Here is a 21,966-nt window from a genome sequence, read left to right on the forward strand (position 1 = left end):
CCTTCAATTATTCTCCGACAACGGTGGAGAATACATCAAGCTTACTCCCTCCTTAGCACAAAACGGCATCTCCCATCTCACCTCTCCTCCACACACTCCCGAACACAATGGGTATGCGGAACGCCGACACCGTCATATTGTTGAAACGGGACTCTCCCTTCTCACCCATGCTAATCTTCCAACCACGTATTGGCCTTACGCCTTCGCCACTGCCGTGTATCTCATCAACAGACTGCCTTCTCCAATATTATAAAATGACTCTCCTTATTTTCGTCTCCTTCAAACCGCACCAAATTACTCCAAATTACGTACTTTCGGTTGTCTTTGTTACCCATGGCTACGCCCCTACACATCTCATAAACTCGACAACAAGTCCGTTCCTTGTGTCTTCTTAGGATACTCCACAACTCAAAGTGCTTACTTTTGTCTTGAACCCAACTCGGGTCGGGTTTACACGTCTCGCCATGTCTCCTTCGTCGAGCATGTGTTTCCTTACCCCAAATTGGTCTCCTCTCCCTCCCCTGTCGAACCTCCCTCTGCCACGGACTGGTGTACCCCTCTCATCCTCTTCCTCTCGTCATCCTCCTCACCTCTCATCTCCTCCCCTTCTACTGACCTGCCTCCCTCTACTGACCCACCATCGTCCTCTGTTTCTGCTCCCACAAACCCGGTCTCTGCCACTCTTCCTCTCATCTCTACCCAGACCCCGTCCTCCACCCACGAACCCCAACCAGAACCCCAACCATCGCCCTCCACTCCCGCTGCCTCTGAAATTGTCCCGTCCATACCACTCCAACCCCCCATCCCTCGTGCTGTCACTCGTCTTAGTAACAACATCAGAAAACCCAACCCCAAGTATGCTAAACTAGCTATCCCAACCGACACCCACTCCCTTCCCACCACGACAAAACAGGCCCTTTCAACCCCACGATGGCGTGATGCTATGCTCGAGGAATACAATGCTCTCTTACGTAACAATACTTGGTCTCTTGTTCCGTCTAGTGATGCCTCTAATGTTGTTGGTTGCAAGTGGGTTTATCGGGTTAAATATAATTCGGATAACTCAGTCCAAAAATACAAAGCTCGTCTTGTGGCGAAAGGCTTCCATCAGCGACATGGAATTGATTTTTCAGACACATTCAGTCCGGTAGTTAAACCCGTCACCATTCGGTTAGTACTCTTCATTGCTCTCACTCACAACTGGCCTATTCGGCAATTAGATATAAATAACGCCTTCCTTCAAGGCACGCTTCACGAAACAGTTTTTATGTCCCAACCACCGGGGTTTGTCAATGACAAATATCCGTCCCATGTTTGTCGTTTACACAAGGCCATCTACGGCCTCAAACAAGCTCCTCGAGCTTGGTACACGGAGCTCAAGTCCGCTCTGATTAGCTACGGTTTTCGTGCCTCTATAGCTGACCCTTCCCTCTTTATTCTTAAACACAAATCTACCGTCACGTATGTACTTGTCTATGTCGATGACATCCTCGTCACAGGGTCCTCTTCATCCACGCTTGATGCTTTCATCACCAAATTTGCTGCCCGGTTCTCCCTTAAAGACTTAGGATCCCTCTCCTACTTCCTTGGAATAGAGGTTACCCCTAATTCAGCAGGTCTTCTCCTCTCACAACACAAATACATTTATGATCTTCTTCACAAACATGACATGCTTGAGTCCAAACCCTCCACTACCCCCATGATTTCTCACCCTCCCTTCGTGTCTAACACCAATACACCTCACTGCGATGCCTCGGCCTATCGGTCAATCGTCGGCAGCTTACAATACCTTTCGCTCACGCGTCCTGATGTCTCTTTCTCGGTCAATAGACTCGCCCAGTTTATGCAACAACCACAACTCGCTCACTGGTCTGCACTTAAACGGCTGCTTCGTTATCTCCATGGTACGATGCACCTTGGTTTACAGCTACACCGTCACACTCCGTTCTGACTTCACGCCTTCGACGTGACGCCGATTGGGCTTGATAAGGATCAATTCGTCTCCACTTATGGTTATCTTGTCTACTTGGGTCGCAACCCCATAGCATGGGCATCTAAGAAACAAAAAACATTGGCTATGTCCTCTACTGAGGCTGAATTTCGAGCAGTTGCTGCCACTACTTCGGAAATTTTATGGATTAAATCCTTATTAAGTGAACTCGAGTTCCAGTTTACGGCTCCGCCAGCAATATATTGTGATAATCTAAGTGCAACGCATTATGCCGCTAATCCCGTCTTTCATTCTCGAATGAAACATGTAGCATTGGATTTTCATTTTGTTCGACAACATGTTCAGGCGGGTACACTTCGTATGACTCATATCAGTGGCGATGATCAACTCGCAGATGCTATGACTAAGCCATTGCCTCGTCCTCGTTTTGAAATGCTTATCTCCAAGATTGGACTTTTCTCTGGACAGTCCATCTTGCGGGGGAATGTTAAGGAAACTATTCAAACTACCTCTCCTTCAAGCAATCTATAAATCTTGTTATACGGTTTTGATATGTATCTCTTAGTTTTAGCTACAAGATCTTTGTATATCTTTCTTTAGTTTAGTCTTTCCTAATTTATGTATATTTCTAGCTCTAGGTTTAGGATATACATCTAGTATATAAACTCATGTATATTGCTCTTGTGAATATCAATACATACAATATACTTTCTCATCTTATAATTAGTAAACATCTATGAACAACCAAGCTAAAACAAACGAAATTGACAAATTATCATACTTCATCTAGTTTTGGGTTTACTGCTAAAACTATGGTTAACCCTTACAAATTTAACACATGGATTTTTGTATATTTGATTATAAAAGCATACATAATTATTGTTGAATAAAAAAATTGTTACTTGAGAAGAGATGAAGAAATTTAAGAAACCACCATCCTGACAACTTCATATACAATAAGGTATTCATGCAAAAAATAATTGAAATAGATTAATATCACAAGAGAAAACTTAAATTGAACAATTAATTAGGAGTAATTATTATCACTTACTTGGTTGTTTCTCCAGAAAGGATGCCCTGATTTTTGATTTTGGGGAAGATGGAGAGGGTTTTGTATATCAGTTTAGATTTGATCTAAGTGACTTCTAGAATTCGGTCCGTTTTTCTTAAGACCATTGCTTTTGGTCTGAAATAAGACGGGTAACATGTCATCATTTTACAATAAAATGTTGTTATTTTCTGAAAACATGTTACCATTATTGTTCACATCATTTTCAGGGTAAAAAATGACACCTCTAGTCATAACATTTTGTGAATTAATTGGTTACATTTTCTTAAAAAATGGCAACATTTTATCCGTCTGACAAATAAGACCAAAAGTGTCCGTCTGAAATAAGAATTTGTGTCTAGAATTTAATTATTTTATTTCCTTTTTTTAATAAAATATACTTGCAGCACACATTGGCGCTATTTTTTTCGTGGACATATCAAGGATTGAACAATATGGGATAACGGCGTTATAACGGAGTCCCTTAACTGTACTATTTAGAAGTTGAGTCCCTTATCTGTAAAATAACCCATAGTTGGGTCCCTTATCTTACCTATTACTCTAAAAAAAACTACCACTTATGATAAATTGGTAAAAAAATGAAGAATTGTGATAAATTGACCAAAAAACTAAAACATTAGAGCATCTTCAATGGTTGAGTAAAAGAACTTGCTTGCAATTCTAAGAATTTATAAGCTACTAGCTTAACCATTGGAGTTGTCAGTGTAGATTGACTTTGCTCAAATAATTTTGAGATAGACCCACAAGAATAACATAGCCAATAGGAAAATAGTGTCTCATTTATAAAGTTTTAATTTTATTTTTAGAAATTAAGAATTGAATAAATAAATAGAAGAGTTTGTTAGGTGGGTCTTATCAAGCTAGTAGTAATTAGCTTCAGCCATTGGAGTAAATTGTAGCTTGAAATTGTTTTAGCACAAAAAAATGATGTGACAAAGATAAGCTAGTACCAACTAGCTTACCATTAAAGATGCTCTTCTATAATGGTAAGCAACAACCCTACTAGCTTAACTCTCCACATCACATTTTTGAGCCACAAAACTTTTAAGCTACAAACTTCCACAATGGTTAAGCTATAAGAGTTGTTGCTTAAGGGTGTGTGTGGATAACAAAAGCGAAGGGAAAGGGAAGGGAGGGGGAAGGAGGGGAGGGGAAGGGAGAGAAGGGAAGGGGAGGGGGAATGTGAGGACATGGGCCGCCTACCGATCTGCGGTCACGGGCCACCTGCACGCCAGGCCAATCTGTGGACATGCAACGGTCTTTTGAAAGCCACGCTCGGCGGCGTAAAAATGCTTTCGACCGGATCGTTTTAGATCGGTCGGTATCGTATCGGCAAGGGTCTCGAAACGATTAGAGATGTTCGGAGTCGCCACCAAGCATTTGTGGGATGCTTGGAACCCGTTCGAATCCACTTTATACCTCGATCAAACGAAGCACAAAGCAGTGTTTGACATAGGTACTAAAGATAAGGACTCGTCCCCCTTTTAGCATTCTATGCCTAAAATGACTCTCATACGCCCTGGATAAGGCCATCCACTATCCAAAGGTTCCGAGTAAGGGGTGAGGGTACGTATTGGGAAGCCCTTTAATCGGACACCCAATCTCGCCTGCGTTAGCGGCCTCTACTGATCGATCGTGGTTGTTTAAGTGCAAGAGTTGATAAGACGGTTGAAATGCATGAATGCACATCCAAAAGTGTTAACCTAACATGTGAGCTTTCTAAGTCGGTTTGTTAATCCAAATATCAAGCATAAGATGTCAAGTTGGATTAATGGTTGATTTGCATGTGAGAACGGAAATTAAACATCCATTTACCAAATGCGGGTTATGATGCTTAACACGATCCATTTATTGAAAAAGGGTGTCAAGTGACAAAGTGTAAAAAAACGTAAGCTTGTCAATCTGATCCATCATGTATTCGGATTAACCGTAATCGGGATCGTCCTAGACAAGCGCTAAAAACGAGGCAAAACAATGCCAGGCAGCCCCTTTGGGGCGCGAGCCTATTGGCGATAGAAGGGGCTCTGCCCTGGTTTTGAAATGTAGAAAACAGACGGCCTCTTGGGGCGCGAGCCATGAGCCGACCCAAGGGGGTGTCTCCTGGTTTTGAAAAGGTTGTTTGAAACCGTATTTGTGATTAAATAATTTGCAAGTATTGTTTGCATGACTCGGAATAATTACTATTGTGTTAGTAACATTCGTTGTCGGATTTGCATATTTGAAAAGTATAGTTTACAAGTAAAAATGTAAAATGTTTGATTTGAACTAATCATGTTAAGTTCATTTCTTTGTAATTAGTCAAGTTAATCATCGTACTCGAATTAAACCGACATGGTATAAAGAACCAAGGATGATTATGAATTATGAATAATATATTTGCAAATGTAAACAAATGAGAAAAATGGTAAATAAAAGAAAAGGGTGTTAAAATACCCATTAAAATGTAATTAACCATAAAGTCATCGAGTCACGGAATAAACCGTCATGGTATAAAGAACCAAGGGTGATTATGATTTATGGTTAAAAAGTTTGTTATAGAAATGGTGTGAAACATTCGAAATGGTAAAAACCGTCATGGTATAAAAGAAAGTGTTGAAGGAAAGACGAACTCAAACACGTTTGAGTCTGACCTGGGCACCCCATTGAGGCGCGAGCCACCTTGCACAATAAGGGGCTTCTGCCTCAGGCCAAAACTCTGTTTTGGCTCGTCTAACCTAAGTTTGAATCGTGTTATGCATCGTTCGTGCTTATAGACTCATAAAAACAGTAAATACATGAAATAAAGTGAGTTGTTTACACCCTCAAACTTACGTGTATTGATGTTTGCGAAGTAGACGACTTTAGAGACGGTTTTCTCGTTGTGACTAATCGCGATCAAAGAAGTTTAAAAAGGTGCCTTAAAAAAGGATTTAGTTTTGAAAATGAGTTGAAAATATGTTGTTGAAAAACATGTTGATTAATGTTGAGTTGGTCGAATGGGTCGGTCGAATGCACGGCGACGGTACCAAACAATATGTGTAAGGCTTGTGTTTACGATCGGTAGGTCGTAAACACGTGTCGATTTTGTGACTTAGGAAGTCAGGTCTAGAAGTTTAAGGGAGATGTGAGGGGGCGGACGCTCGCGTGAAGTTTATGGTGTGTGATGGTGGGTATTTATAGAGAAATGTGGGATGGTAGGTCGGTTGAGTTTGCTTGGAGGCTAAGCAGACACCCCATTGAGGCGCGAGCTACCTCGTGATACAAGTGGGTGTATTGTCCCTTTCAATTTGGACGTGGCCTATTCTCCATCCATTATTGATTTGTGGTAATCAAATAGGATATCGTGTAATAATATGGGCATCTAATAAGATGATTTTGGGTGTTACTTGAGGTAGGTGTTTTGTGTGTTTGACTCGGGTTTGACCCGTGTGAGTCGGGATTTGAATTTCGAGTCGGTTTTTGGCTCGGTGTCAGTTTTGACTCTAATTAGGGTCATTTTAATGGAAATGACATGATGAAGACATTTATGGCATTATTTTTTACATTCGAGACTCGGGTTGACTCAGGTTGACTCGAGTTGCGGGTTTCTGAGTCGGTTTTGGGTCTGAAGACGGTTTTGACTCTAGTTAGGGTCATTTTAATGGAAATGACATGATAAAGACATTCATGGCATTATTTTTGACATTCGAGATTTGGGTTGACTCAGGCTGACTCGAGTTGCGGGTTTCTGAGTCGGTTTTGGGTCCGAAGACGGTTTTAACTCTAAATAGTGTTATTTTAATGCAAATGAAGTTAGAAAACTTTTGAAATCATTTTTCATATTCGAGTAGTGCATTAAACCGTCTCATGTATAGCCAATCCACGCACGCATATCAAAAACACGTTATAGTCCGATCATCATCGGGTGGTTTTTGGGAGGTGCAGATACTGGGTATCTACAGAATGTGGTGTGGATGTTTGGATACAATTTCCCTCCAAATCTTGCCTATTGTGGAGAGATTTTAATTAAGCTTGGATGAGGGAAATTGTATTCCTCCAAATCTCTCCCCCTCCATTTCTTTTCACCCTCATTTGCTATCCAAACAAAGGATTTTAAATCCCCTACTCTCCCTCCCTTTCTTTACCCTCCAAATCCTTCAATCCAAACACACCCTAAGGATGTGTTTGGATAGCAAAAGTGGAGGGAAAGAGAGGGGAGGGGGAAGGAGGGAAGGGAAGGGGAGGGGGAATGAGGAGTTGGTGTTTGGATACAATTTCCCTCCAAATCTTGCCTATTGTGGAGAGATTTTGATTAGGCTTGAAGGAGGAAAATTGAATCCCTCCAAATTACTCCCCCTCCATTTTCCTCCACCCTCACTTGCTATCCAAACAAGAGATTTTAAATCCTCTACTCTCCCTCCCTTTCTTTTCCCTCCAAATCTTTCAATCCAAACACACCCTAAATGGACTTATATACATTTATTTAGTTGGCACATATCTCTTTGTGGGTCCATTTGAGCTACTAGCTCCATGGAGGTAGTTGCTCAAACTAAACTAGTTCATGTGAAGCTCTCCAATGGTTGAGCAACTATCTTGAAACTTTTAGAATTTGCAAGCAAATCCTTTTGTTCAACCATTGGAGATGCTCTTATGTAATTTACTATTCTTACAATTAAATTTGACCAAAGTACCCTTACCTAAATTAATGACCCAAATATACACAAATTGAAAACTTGGTAAATATGGCAATACGAGTATTCTCGGCGCAAATTTTCATTTAAGACGGCACTATCCGTCTTAAGCATAAGAAGGATCAAGTATCATACTAGAGTAAGCAATGGGCCGTGCTAGGTCGGCCCGCGTACCGGCCCATCATGCCTTCCCCCAAAATTGGCCTGGCCCAGGCACGGATATTGGGCTCCTCGGGCCGTATCGTGCTAGGCCCACTGATCCAAACCTACGCGGCGGCCCGCTCAAGGCACGGCCATTTTCGTGCTTGGGCCGTGCCTAGCCCATGGGCTTTTCGTGCCTTGTCCGTGGGCCGGCCCATGTGCTTTAATATTTTTTTTATTTAAAAAAAACGTTATATAATTGATATATTTTTAGTACTTTTTGTTTAATAAATGATGATTAATTGTTTAAATATATATTTTATTAAATATTAATGTACTTTTTGTTTAATAAATGATAATTAATGGTGTAAATATATATTTTATTAAATATTAATGTACTTTTTGTTTAATAAATAATGATCAACGGGTCATTCTTCGTGTCGGGCCGTGCCAAGCCCGTCGTGCGTGCCGGGCTCCACCGTGCCTGGGCCGTGCCGTGCCTAGGCATGGATTTCTGAAGAAAATCGCGTCGGAGCCCGTCTCAAGCCCAGTCGTGTCGTGCCCGTGCTTCCTCGATTTTCTCGCCGTGCCGTGCCGTGGGCCGTGCCGCCCACTAGCCCGCGGCCCTTTATGCCAACTCTATATCATACCACTTGTGTATATAAGACAAACATATTGATATTCCCTATGCATTTTTATATATAAAAGTGGTATTTATTTGACTCGTCTTAAGCTTAAGACAAATAATATCGTCTTAAGAGAAATTTATTGGTTAGACTATTAATTATTATAAGTTACGACATACGAGTCATTCATCGCGAAATCGATTATTTGGCTATGCAACATTTGAATAAAGGCCATTTTGGATTTCATTATTTTGGGTCAAATCATTAAATTGAAGAAATATTCGGTTCAAATCGAGTTTGGGTAAGGTTGGATTATTTCGAAATCGGGATCATAGTTCAGTTGCTAAGGACGAGTTGCGGATGGGATTTTTTTCAATCGAGTTATTTGAACAAGGGTAGTTTTGTCAAATTTATTTGTAATAATGGAAATTTAAGAAAGATGCAACATTTTTTGCCCATTTGTCATAATTCCTTACTTTTTTTTTTACCAATTTATCACAATTTATAGTTTTTCTACCAATTTGGCAAATGACTTTCACTTTTTTTACCAATTTGGCAAATGACTTTCACGTTTTTTACCAATTTCTCACAACCTATAGTTGACCAGTGTTCCCCTTCCCCTACCCCTCTTGAGCAGTGAGGATCATCTGTCCCCATTTTGTGTCTCATTGTATGTGCCACACCACTTACATTTCGACACATCACTTGTGTCGAAATAAAATATTACAATATATATATATATATATATATATATATATATATATATATATATATATATATATTATTTTGTTGAAGTGTTAGAAGCTAAGTGCTGTGACACACACAATGGGACACCAAATGAGACAGAGGATCCTCATTGCCTCTTGAGAGGTTTTATTAAGGTATGTTGATGTTGCAGTTTTTACTGATGGACGTAGGGGTTTTTGGATTGTCTAAATAAGTCATTGGTCTCAGGTTCAACCCGACATATAAATAATTGACCCAAAATGTTTTCATTGTCGACAATAATGGCATACCGTATGCATCTACAAGGTATTATGTATGCCCGAGATTTACCACATGCAAAAATGGTAAAAAGGCTTTGGTTATTTATTTATATGTGGAGTATTGTTTTTCTCGAAATTGAAAATGAAAGATATCAATTAATACGAGTTCTGTTATATTTAACGTTTTAACAATATTCATGTACATGTGAAAACACGGAGTAGGATTCTGAAGGGTAGAGAGAACACCGTGCTAATCTCCAGCCTCTAGGACTAAACAATTTCCATGTCCAAATTGGTCAACAAACAATGTTATCATCAAACATATATATACTGTATTTAACATGGTAACAATTCTTCCTCGTGAATTCCCAGATTCTCATAAACGTATCGTATTTTTCTAGAAAACACGAAGAAATCTTCCTCATTGATGTATTGCAGACTTCATATACAGTCCTCTAATGTACAGGAAAATGTGTTTTTTGTGGGTAAGAAGAGGGTATATTGGTCACTTCACTTTTTTATTGGTTGGAATTCATTTGAAGTACCAATTGTTATAAAAAAGGGTACATCAGAGGTATTTAGTGACAATTTATCCTTAAACAATGAACCTAAGCCTTAAAAATAAACAGTGAACATAGAGGTGGCCAGCAACACGAGCTAGTCTTGTTCGCATTTCATGATCATATTGGCACACTACTGACTACAAATGAAAGAAAATGCAAAACAGAACGTCAGAACAGAGAAATGATTCACCCCAAAACAAATATTGCAGTAACAATTGTCTGTATGTACACACTGACGGATGGTTAAACTGTTTGCGACTCTTCTAGAGTGAAGTGCCAGTAGTAAGTCGATACAATACTTGCAATTCTAAAGCTTTGTTGTAAACATGCAAAAAGAGAACCTTATGCCCTCTACGGCTCTACTTACAAAGGGTCCCTAATCTTCAATTGTTTCCGGCAAGAAGCTAAGGCAGGTAAGAACATATACAAAATGAGATAATCACAAAACTACAGAACGATAATCACAAAACTACAGTTGAGGTTTATCAGACAAACAAAATTGTCGAGAATAACAAGTCTCCGGCAAGTGTATAATGTTGTCCAGCAGTCCCCACAGCAGCAAAAAAGAACCGAACCAGCAACAAGCTTTACACCAGTATCATCCCTTACGCTTACAGCATCATTTCCACTTAATTCTGTGCCAAACACGATAACAGGAGAAAAGGAAGAAAGGTCAGGACGTACTTATAAGCAACCGTTCAATTTAACAAACATACGTCTTCCACAATTAGTCTAACATTCTGATTTCGGAATATAAATAAGGCATGAACAATAAACAGACACAAACCCGAAATTCACTACTGTTTTTCGTAACATCTAAATTCTCTCTTTTTCTATAGGAAAGGCTAGTGAGCTAAAACGACTTCCAACAAAACCATATCAATCCTTAAGAGGACTCTAAAAACACACAATGGAAGGGCTATAAACATTACCAAAGTAATGGCTTGAGGCTCAGGGATATCATTCAATTAAACATACGTCTTATAAGCAACCGTTCAATTAAACATATGTCTTCCACAATTAGAGTTATATATCGAAGAATGAACATGCAGACAGAAACCAAAATCCAATAGTCAAAACCCAATCTCGAATCCCCAAACCCAAGACCCGAAACCAAAACCAAAACCAAAACCAAAACCCAAAATCCCCAAACCCATAAACCAAAATCCAATAATCGAAACCCAAACCCGAATCCCGAAAGCAAAACCAAAATCCAATAATCAAAACCCAATCCTGAATCCCAAAACCCAGGACCCGAAACCAAAACCCAAAATCCTCAAACCCATAAACCGTAAACTAAACCCAATAATCAAAACCCAAGACCCGAAACCAAAACCAAAATCCCCAAACCCATGAACCGTAAACTAAACCCACATCCCAAGACTCATAAAACCAATACCAAAACCCATAAAACCAATATCGAAAACCCGAAATCTGAAACCCAATACCCGAAACCCAAAACCCGAATACCCTATCAAATAACTCGAAATGTAATCGAAAAACCCATTTAATTAAATGAGTTTATATAACTCGAAATGTAATCGAAAAATCCATTTAATTAAATGGGTTTATATAAATCAACGAAAAAAAAAATCCTCACGAAAATTAGGCATTAGGTTGAACCACGACGCGATTCGTCCTCCTCTTCCTCACCACGGCACAATAATGACGCTATCTCCCCGAGCAACCCCGTTTTAACTGTTAACTGCCTGTTTTTGTTCCAACTAAACACCATTGTTGATCCCACCTTAAATTCCTTGGTACCCATGTAGCTTCTCCACTCTTCCTTTAAGTAATATTCAAAGCGTCCTGTGTTAGGAATATCGGTTATACCGATATTACGAGATTATTATGTGATCTTATTAGTCAATAATATCCCGTAATTATAGGCAAATATCGTCACAATATTATTGTATTCACACGTTGGATTGTAACTATATAAGCCAATGCATTCATCAATAAAACACAACCTTTCCCCTCATACGATCTTAACATGGTATCAGGGATTTTTTCACAACAAACCCTAAAACTTACACAAAACTAAAACCACGAAAATCCTCAAGTCGGCTGCCATGGGCGACAAGCTCGATTCCACTGTCGAATTTCCCAAAATCGACCCTTCGAGCCCGTATTATCTCGGATCCCAAGATGGACCCGGAGCAAAAATATCCCATATCATGCTTCGTCGTGATAATTACCATGACTGACAACACTCCATGACTATGTCTTTGAAAGCTCGACGCAAATTCGGGTTCATAGACGGTTCGATCAAAAAGCCAACAAGCAAATTTGACCTCGACAATTGGGAGGCCGTTCACTGTACACTCGTGCAATGGCTTCGCAATACAATCGATCCCTCCATTCTCGACAACGTCTCCTATGTGGCGGATGCATCGGTGTTATGGGCAGAATTGAAAGAGCAATTTGATGTCGTTGACGGCACCAAAATTCACGGTTTGAAAACTCAACTCCATAACTGTAAACAAATCAAAGGTATGGACGTAACCACTTATTATGGTAAATTGAAATCTCTCTGGGATGCCCTTATTGTGCACGAACCACCATTTGCGTGTAAGTGTGGCAAGTGCGAATGCGACATAGGTACGGCTGCTCTTAAGCGTCTAGATAATGAACGATTGCACCAGTTTTTTATGGGTCTAGATTCGTCTTTGTATGGAGGTGTTAGGTCTCAACAGTTCCAACTAGACCCCCTCCCAACCCTAAGCCGTGCCTATAGTGTGTTTGTTCAACAGGAACGCTTGCGGTCAGACCCCACTACTCCTGACGTGTCTGAAGTCGCGGCCTTTGCTGTCCCTAATTCCTCTGTCGACTGGAGGGTGTTACGGGACCAAGAAAGGGGAGAGCGTCGCCAACTGTTTTGCTCTTTCTGCGAGACAAGGGGACATGAGGTCTCGAATTGTTTCTTCAAAACCAAACGGTTCCCAGATTGGTGGGGTGAAAGGCCACGAACGGTGGCTGAATATCGACGTCGGAGGAAGGAAGGCCCTCGTGGGAAAGACGCAGGGGCCTCGAGTTCGAGCTCTGGGCGTGATAAGGAACCCGCTGCACATGTAAATGCAGTCATATCCGGCGCTACTGCTCATTCTCTCCTTGCTAATGATCGTCTCAGTGGTATGTGTTCTTGGATACTCGATACAAGAGCCTCTAACCATGTTACAGGTACCCTAAATTATTTGGAGGACAGGTACACAATTCCGGGTAGACCCGTTTGTCTGCCAAACGGACAACAAGTGACGTCCACGATAATGGGTTCCGTATATATCAATCCGTCTCTCACCCTTCGCAATGTGTTATTTGTTCCAACGTTGAAATGCAACTTAATTTCTATATTTCAACTAACGACAAACACTGACTATTATTTTGAATTCTCCCAAAATTGTTGTCTCATACAGGACCGTTCCCTGAGGACGACGATTGGAGTCGGTGAGCTATGGGATGGACTTTACTGGATTTGCGCGGGGGAGCGACCTTTGGCGGTTCATAGCATAACCGATCAAGGTACCTTTGATCTTTGGCATAAGCGTCTGGGGCATCCGTCAGATAAAGTTGTCAAGACCATTCCCTCTTTGAGTAATTTAATTTGCAATAAAGACTCTGTTTGTGATGTGTGTCACTTTGCGAAGCAACATCGTAATACTTTCTATTTGAATAACAAACGTGCTACCGCTATTTTTGAATTAATACACTGTGATTTGTGGGGTTCTTATCGTGTCGCATCCTCATGTGGAGCGAGATATTTTTTGACAATCGTAGATGACTATTCCCGAGCTACTTGGGTCTATTTACTGCTCGATAAAGTTGAAGTTACAGATATGTTCATGAGTTTCATTAATATGGTCACTACTCAATTTTCTAAAACTATTAAAACTGTTCGTAGTGATAACGGAACATAATTCAACTGTATGGCCGGGTATTTTTTCTCCAAAGGAATTCATTTTGAGACCTCTTGTGTTGGCACGCCCCAACAAAATGGACATGTTGAACGCAAGCACCAGCATATTTTGAACGTAGCACGGGCCCTTCGATTTCAAGGTAATTTACCTCAATCTTTTTGGGGTGAATGCGTTCTCTCAGCTGCTTATTTGATTAATCGAACCCCCACTCCATTGCTTAATAATAAGACCCCTTATGAATGTTTGTATGGGAAGCCGCCCTCTTACACAAATTTGCGGGTGTTCAGGTGTCTTTGTTTTGCGCATAATCAAAATACTAAGGGAGATAAATTTGAAAAGAAGGGTCGCAAGTGTGTTTTTGTCGGGTACCCTCACAATAAGAATGGATGGAAATAATTTGATCTTGACACAAAATCGTATTTTCTATCTCGGGATGTCGTTTTTCATGAATCCGTTTATCCATTCAATGACTTAGCCGAACCCACTACGTGTGACCCTCTTGCACCCGAATTCTATGACTCGGACACGGATTATAATTATTTGGAGCAGCCTGTTGAGACCGACACAGGCCCAAATGCCGAGGCCACTGATGATACGACCTCAGACCCGAATGCCGAGGCAACTGATGACACGACCTCAGGCCCCTCGATTTCTGATATGATCTCTAACGAGCCCAACCATGACATTCCCGAATCTAGCACAACTACGAGCAATACAACGGGTGAAGTAATGGGTCGTGGCCAGCGTCAGAAATTCCCCAATTCAAGACTTCGTGGTTATGTTCTCGAGACCGCGCATAGTCCATCCCCACCATCCAGCGAACCGAGCTCCCCCACGTCGCCCTCAGGTACGTCCTATGCCCTCACTAATTACATTAATTGCAATTCTTTTTCGGACAAACATCGCTGTTTCCTGGCAGCTATCACAGTTGGAGTCGAACCCCCGACTTTCAAAGAGCCAATCCGAAATAAAGAATGGTGCGATGCTATGAAATCTGAAATTGAGGCTCTGGAACGAAATGAGACATGGGAACTTACAACACTTCCCCCCGACAAGAAGGCTCTTGGGTGTAGGTGGATTTATAAAATTAAATACCAATCCAATGGAGAAATTGAGCGTCTAAAAGCGCCTTGTTGTGTTTGGAAATCACCAGGTGGAAGGTTTGGACTTCGGGGAAACTTTTGCTCCAGTCGTAAAAATGGTCACGGTACGCACTTTTCTAGCCGTCGCTGCAATAAACAAATGGGAGCTTCACCAAATGGATGTACACAACGCCTTCTTGCACGGTGACTTGGATCTTAACATCCTGTTTTACGAACAATGGATTCCAAGGTGAATTTGTAAAGAGGCTGTTTTTTTTCAGAAATCGACATCGAGAATTGGAACCGAAAACGACCCATCATTCTTCACTACGTTTGCGTCGGCATCTAGATGGAGACAAACAAAATCTCTGAATTCATTAGGCAATCTGATGGATGGACGATCAAGATCGTGAGTAGTTAGGGTTTTGATGCAGATTGGATCTGCCATGTTTTCTTTTGAAAACAGAGGGAGAGGAAAAGGGAAGACGAAGAAGAAGAGAGAGAGACAGAGAAGGAGGCGTGAGCGGGATTTTCCGTTATTTTTTGTTGTTTGAAATGAGGGTACAATGAATGTGGTTACGTATCTATAAAATATAATTAAAAGGCTACCCTAAAATGACTAATAAACGCCACGCAGACAAAGCCACATAGGATCCAAAAATGCCACGTAAATGCCACGTAAATGTGAGCATCAAAACTCATTGCCACGTAATTGTCTTATTTTATAGATTTAATCATTTTTCTATAAATTAATTTAATTTATGTAACTCTTACAAATTTACATCAAAATTTCATAACTTATAATCAATATTGACATTTTAATTGAACTTTTGTAATAAAAACATGTTAATAAATGTCATAATTTATAATTAATTAACACTTTCTTCCTATCTAATTAATTTTTGTAATATAATATGTTAATAAATTGATTAGATTTCTTTATACTACTTAATACCCATAATTTTCATTAACATTTTTCCCTATTTAATTCACCTCTTGAGTTGCTCGGCAATCAATTATGTAATTTAATAATACCACAAAATAAATTAAAAATAAAATTAAAATATGGGAGTCTATGGTTGTGTGATGGCTATAAAACCTATAATACCTATGATAATTTCTATTCACAATATTTATTTAAAATCTATTGCTCATTTGCCCATGAGTTTCTAAGTTGTGGATTATATTTTATGGTTTAATTTATTTATTTGATTATAGAGAGTATATTGAGTATTGTTGTTGTTATCTCCAATAAAGTATATTTTAATTTTTTATGTTATTGGTTTTATAAATCCTTTGATTTATATTTAAATTCGTGTTTTCCATTTGGTTTAATTTCAATGATTTACATGTGACAAGATTGATTCATTTGTGAAGTTTTTGCCATGTTGATGTTTTACCTTTTGGTCAATATGTTTTTTATATGAATTTCAAAAGCATCGTGAAATGTATGTGAATGCAGATAAGACAAAGCATCACGTGGTAATCTGAAGATGAAAGAAATACAAAAGGCATGAAACTGAGGTAAAATTTTTCTATACAATATAATTAAAAGGCTACTTAAAACATTTAATTTTAATTCACATGGCATTTTTATAGAGGTTAATACTAATTCATCTATATTAATTACTTAATTATTTATTTTTATACAATATTATAAAAAGACAAAACTATGTATTAAAAAGCTAATTATCTCCAAAATTATCACATGCTTATAAGTACCAAAAAAAATTTAAAAGAAATAGTAGTTGCAATCACTAAAAAACTAATATAAACTCTTTATTTTCCTCTCATAAATTTGGTTATTAATCTACCTATTTATTTAACTTTAATTCCATAATATAATTAAAAAGCAAGCGATACTATCTACCATTATTATTCTGCATGTCATATTTTAATTTCGGAAGATAATTTCTAAACCATTCTCGTGCAAAGTAGATTGTGTAAAATAATAATAATAATAATAATAATAATAATAATAATAATAATAATAATAATAATAATAATAATAATAATAATAATAATAATAATAATAATAATAATAATAATAATAATAATAATAATAATAATAATAATAATAATAATAATAATAATAATAATAATAATAATAATAACAATAACAATAATAATAAAGCAAATCTTTCACATTCCATTTATCCTTACACCATATTTATGTCTATATTAGACTTCATAATACTGAGAAAAATTTATAACTCTATAATCTAAATAAAAAATCTATAATCTATAAATCTAATTAAAAGGCAAGCCAAACTATCTACCATAATCTATATGTCATATTTGATTACATACGATAATATCTTAAACCACTCTTGTATAAAGTAGATTTTGTAAAAAATAAATAAAAATTATAATTATTAGTAATCAAGCAAACCTTATGCATTCCATTTCTCCTTACTCCTTATTTATGTTTATATTAAATTTCATAATAATGAAAAAAATGATGCTCAAAACTCAAAAGTCATGAACCTTGATTCATATTTATACTTATATTAAATTTGATAATAATGAAAAAATGATGCTCAAAAGTCATAAACGCATCCTCAATTGTTTATATATTTTTGTTGGAAGGCAAAATTTATAAACCAAAATTTTTCCCATCCCTATTGTTCATAGAACTAAATGTGTCACTAATCTTCCTATGATTCTATTCCAATTAAGGTAAATGTATTAAGGTTTTAGATTATTAACTAATTTATTTCTTTTTTAGTGCAAGTTCCATTGGTATGAAATTTCGATCACATTTTTCAACTTCATCGTATGTATTTGTTTTGTTCTCATTTAGAGTCTACCAAGATTTGTGGTGTTGACCTATTCAAAGGTTAACATACTTACATCTCCAAGACTTTATTCATATTCCCTCTTTCTTTCTCTATTTAAGAGGAAGTTTAAGTTAATAACGATAATATTGTATAAAACAAACTCCACTGTTTGGTTGGTTAATTCGCACTAATTACTGAGTTACTTTTTTATAGGGACTATTCATTGGAGAAAGAAGACTATATGGAGAAGTAAAATATTAGGATTGCTTAAAGAACTAGTATATATTAAAAACTAAGTGTAAGATTGACGACATCAACGTGAATGAGTAATAGTTTTTTAGTTTTTTTTTTCAACTGTATTTTTTATTTTGGTATTTGTTGATTTTTTTTCATCATTTTACCTTTGAAAAAATAGCACTCTTTAATTTATCGACTTTGATCTTTATGTTAACATGTCAATGCCTGTATTTTTAGTACACGATCTATCATGAATTATTCATGAGGTAATCTTACTATGTGATTTGATATTTTATAAAGTCTCAATTACTAGAAACACTAAAAACATCACACTAAAAACAAAATATCCCGTGAAATTCACGGGCCACAAAACTAGTTACGACTTTATAAACCCGGATCAACAAGTCAACTCTAAAACGGATATATTCGTTTCAAAATTAAACGGATTAAATATCATCTCACATATGCGTATAAGAAGACAATTATGTTGTGTATTTCCATGTTTTTTTTTAATTTTGTTTTATTGTAACTATTTGACCTAAAAATTTGTGAACCTGAATTTAGGGGTGATAACGAGCTAAGTGCTAATCCGAGTGCTAACTTGGCTTATGCCTATGAAACAAAAACTCGGTGTCGAGCTCACTCGAGTTTGGAAATATTGTACTTATTATCAAGCCGGCGAGATTAAAGGGTACGCTGGACAAAAAGTGGTCATTTTATGATGACCATTTTATGTTAAGAAGATTCGCTTTATAATAAAAAAAAAAAAGTGGTCACTTTTTAATTTAAAATAGTTAATTTTCACATTAAATGATCATATTTTATATAGTTGTATCATATGACGATCTCATAGCAGTAACTTGTGATAAATGATAATTTTTTTTCTCTTTCAATATTTTTAATAGATTAAATTACTAATTATTGCATTCTATACGTGGGTTTCTAAAATTATTACTCCAGTTTTATAATAAATTTAAAATTACTCAGGTTAAAAATTGCACTTAAATCACTTTTTTTAGGCGATTAGCCATGCCCGAGCTAAGCTTTTAGCAAATTGAACTCGAGTAGCTCGCGAGCTTTCTTGTCTAATTATCACCCTCACCTAAATAAAATAAGGATAGCGATAGGGCGCCACCCTATTACATGAATCTTGCACGTGTCTCATTTGGAATGGGTCCAAAGAAGATATTTATAGAGGTCCAAATGAACTTTTTTGTATGAGGTGGCAATCACTTAAACCCGTGAGACCCGTAGGTTGCATGCAGGCGAGGTCTGCTGAGCGTGCCCCATGAATAATTATTTTAAATATAATAATAATAATAATAACAACAATAATAATAGTAATAATAATATAATAATAATAGTAATATAATAAATATTTAAAAATATAATAATATATTAATAATAATAATGATAGTAAATAAATTAATGTAATATTAATAATAATGATAAGAATAAGAATACAAAATAAGAATAATAATAGTAATGTTGAACTAAATTTAAGTGAATTGAACTTAATGGAGCTGAACTGAACTGAACCGAACTTATTAAAGCTGAACTGAAATTAAGTCTAAAAGAACAGGGCCTTACTACCGTTTTAACCTTAAAACGAATATATTTTTCATCTTATTTATCGTGTACGACGTAAAATCCACAAACCTTGTCACCATTAACGCCACAATTACCCTTCATCATTTTCCCAAATTAAAAAAAACGTATTCATCATTTTCATAACTCTTAAAAGTGAATTTCAATATTTAAAAACCGAGGATGTTATTGATCTAAATAATATACTTTTCTATTCTTCAAATGACAGAAAACTTTAAATATGAAACGATCAACTCAATTTTAAATTGTAGTAAGCAATGAATCATAATTTTAAAATATAATTGAGAAAAGTAAGATTCACCATTTATGTAAATATATGTGTTTGTGTGGACAGCGGGGGGCCCACGGGGGCGCTTGGGAGGAAGAGAACAAGCGTTTGCATTTTTGTTGGAGTCGCCACCAATTTTTATGGGAAATTGGAACCGTTCGAATACCTCGTGCCATGTCAAGACACAAAGTAAAGACATGAACACTGAGCAATCGTTACCCTTAGCATTCTATGTCTAGAATGACTCTCGTGGATGCCAATGAACACGGATGTTCACAGAGATCTGGAGTAAGGGGTGAGGGTACGTATTAGGAAGCTCTTTTGATCGAACACCTAATCCCGCCCGCCTCGATAGCGGCCTCTACTAATGATTAGGGAAGTTATTCATACTTGATATATCGTCGGTTATATGCATGCAATGCAACATCCAAGTTTTAATCCTAACATGTGAATTAATGCTAAGTCGCTTAACACGTAATTTAGCATACAATTAATGTCGAAGTGGGATTTAGTGCTCAATTACAAGTGAAAACATACAAATAATACAAGAAACAGAATTACAATAATGAAAATTACAATAATTACATTGGGTTTAGCGATTTATGTCGAAAATACCTTTAAAACGGATAATTTGAGGAGAAAAAGAATAAACAAATAAATTAACGAACAAATCAGAAGGTGATAATATGGATAGTAGTTAATTATACGTAAGCTAATTAAACTAGGTCAGGCAACAACGGAGTTCAGAGGCAGAATTCAACCGAACAAAGCAGCAGAGAGCAAGCGTCCCTTGAATAGGCGCAGCGATTCTTTGCGTTTGTTCTGACACGGTCAGTTGTGAAGCCGGAATTGCGCGTTGTTAATACTCGTTGGTAAATTTAATGATTGATTAAATTATTTATTTGGATGAAAGTGATTAATAGGTTATTTACATGTGATTGATGGGTCATAAAACAACAAAACATGGATGAGACGGAATTAAACGAATTAATACAAGATTAATGAGAATTATTAACAAGTTAATAAACTAAATAATTAATTAGGTTAAATACAATGGATTAATGACGAATATATGATAGATATGACAAATAACAGATGTAAATATGTCAATGATGAATTCCAGAATCTCAATATTGATGAATTGAATCTCTAAAACCCGAATTGAGTTTAATGACGAAAACCCGCAAATATGAGATTACTTGGGATTTAAGTCGGATTTAGGATGAATTATATATGCCAATGGATGATGAATTATACATGTGAAATCATTGTGCTATAATGTCAAAGAATTAAAGAACAAACGAAACAAAACAAATACTTGACGAATTACAGAGGACGAAGGAAGAAGAAAGGAAGCAGAATCGAGGCAGCTTGGCTTCAAGAGGCGCGGCGAATCTGCGCTCCTTCAAGAGGCACGAGCGATTCTTCCGTCCTTTCTCGACGGTTTGTCTACTGGAAATCCGTAAAAAGAGGTTTTAAACAAGGTTTTAGAAATCGGTTTTAATGATATTTTCGACATAAACCTTACAATTGATGATACAAAAAGAAAATAACGATAAATAAAGAGAGATATACACCCTCAGACTTACATGTTTGACGAAACGAGAAGGACTAAGATATCGATTAGCGATGCTCGACTCGAACTATAATGCAAATATGAAAGTGCCCTCGTAAGAGGAAAACGATTAGTTAATTAAGTTGATTGATGTGGAGTTGGTCAAATTGGTCGGTCATGCAAAACGAGGCTGGAACTCAGAAGGATCCGAGCTTACGTGGTCGAATGTTCAAGCACGTAGACGCCAAAAAGTAAGAACAAAGTCTAGAATGCAAAGGGAGAAGAGAAGGGCGGACACTCGCGTGAGAAATATGTGAGACCGAAGGTCTCTATTTATACTAATCACACGACGGAATTATGGTAAGACTAGGATACGGAAGGAAAGATCCGGAAATAACCGACTTAGGTTAAACACGGAAACTTGGACAAAAAGAAAGCCCTTGGAAAAGGCGCAGCAGGTGCTGCGTCCCTTGGAAGAGGCGCAGCAGTTGCTGCGTCCTTTCCCGGGTAGGTTCCTCCTGCGTAAGAAAGCGCGTT

At 37.5% G+C, this 21,966-nt stretch overlaps 1 protein-coding gene across 1 annotated transcript; it reads left to right on the forward strand.

The window, feature by feature from the left end:
* Positions 1-12,207: 12,207 nt before the first annotated feature.
* Positions 12,208-13,899, forward strand: LOC141589707 (uncharacterized). Its single transcript, XM_074410334.1, has one exon. It carries the CDS (start codon positions 12,208-12,210, stop codon positions 13,897-13,899), a length of 1,692 nt encoding a protein of 563 aa, XP_074266435.1.
* The last annotated feature ends 8,067 nt before the right edge of the window (positions 13,900-21,966 follow it).

Source organism: Silene latifolia, chromosome 7, assembly GCF_048544455.1.
Source record: "Silene latifolia isolate original U9 population chromosome 7, ASM4854445v1, whole genome shotgun sequence".
Lineage (NCBI taxonomy): Eukaryota > Viridiplantae > Streptophyta > Magnoliopsida > Caryophyllales > Caryophyllaceae > Silene > Silene latifolia.

What these genes read in the sequence shown, in the direction of transcription:
- LOC141589707 (XM_074410334.1), top strand. Translation starts at nt 12,208, where the DNA reads ATGTCTTTGAAAGCTCGACGCAAATTCGGGTTCATAGACGGTTCGATC.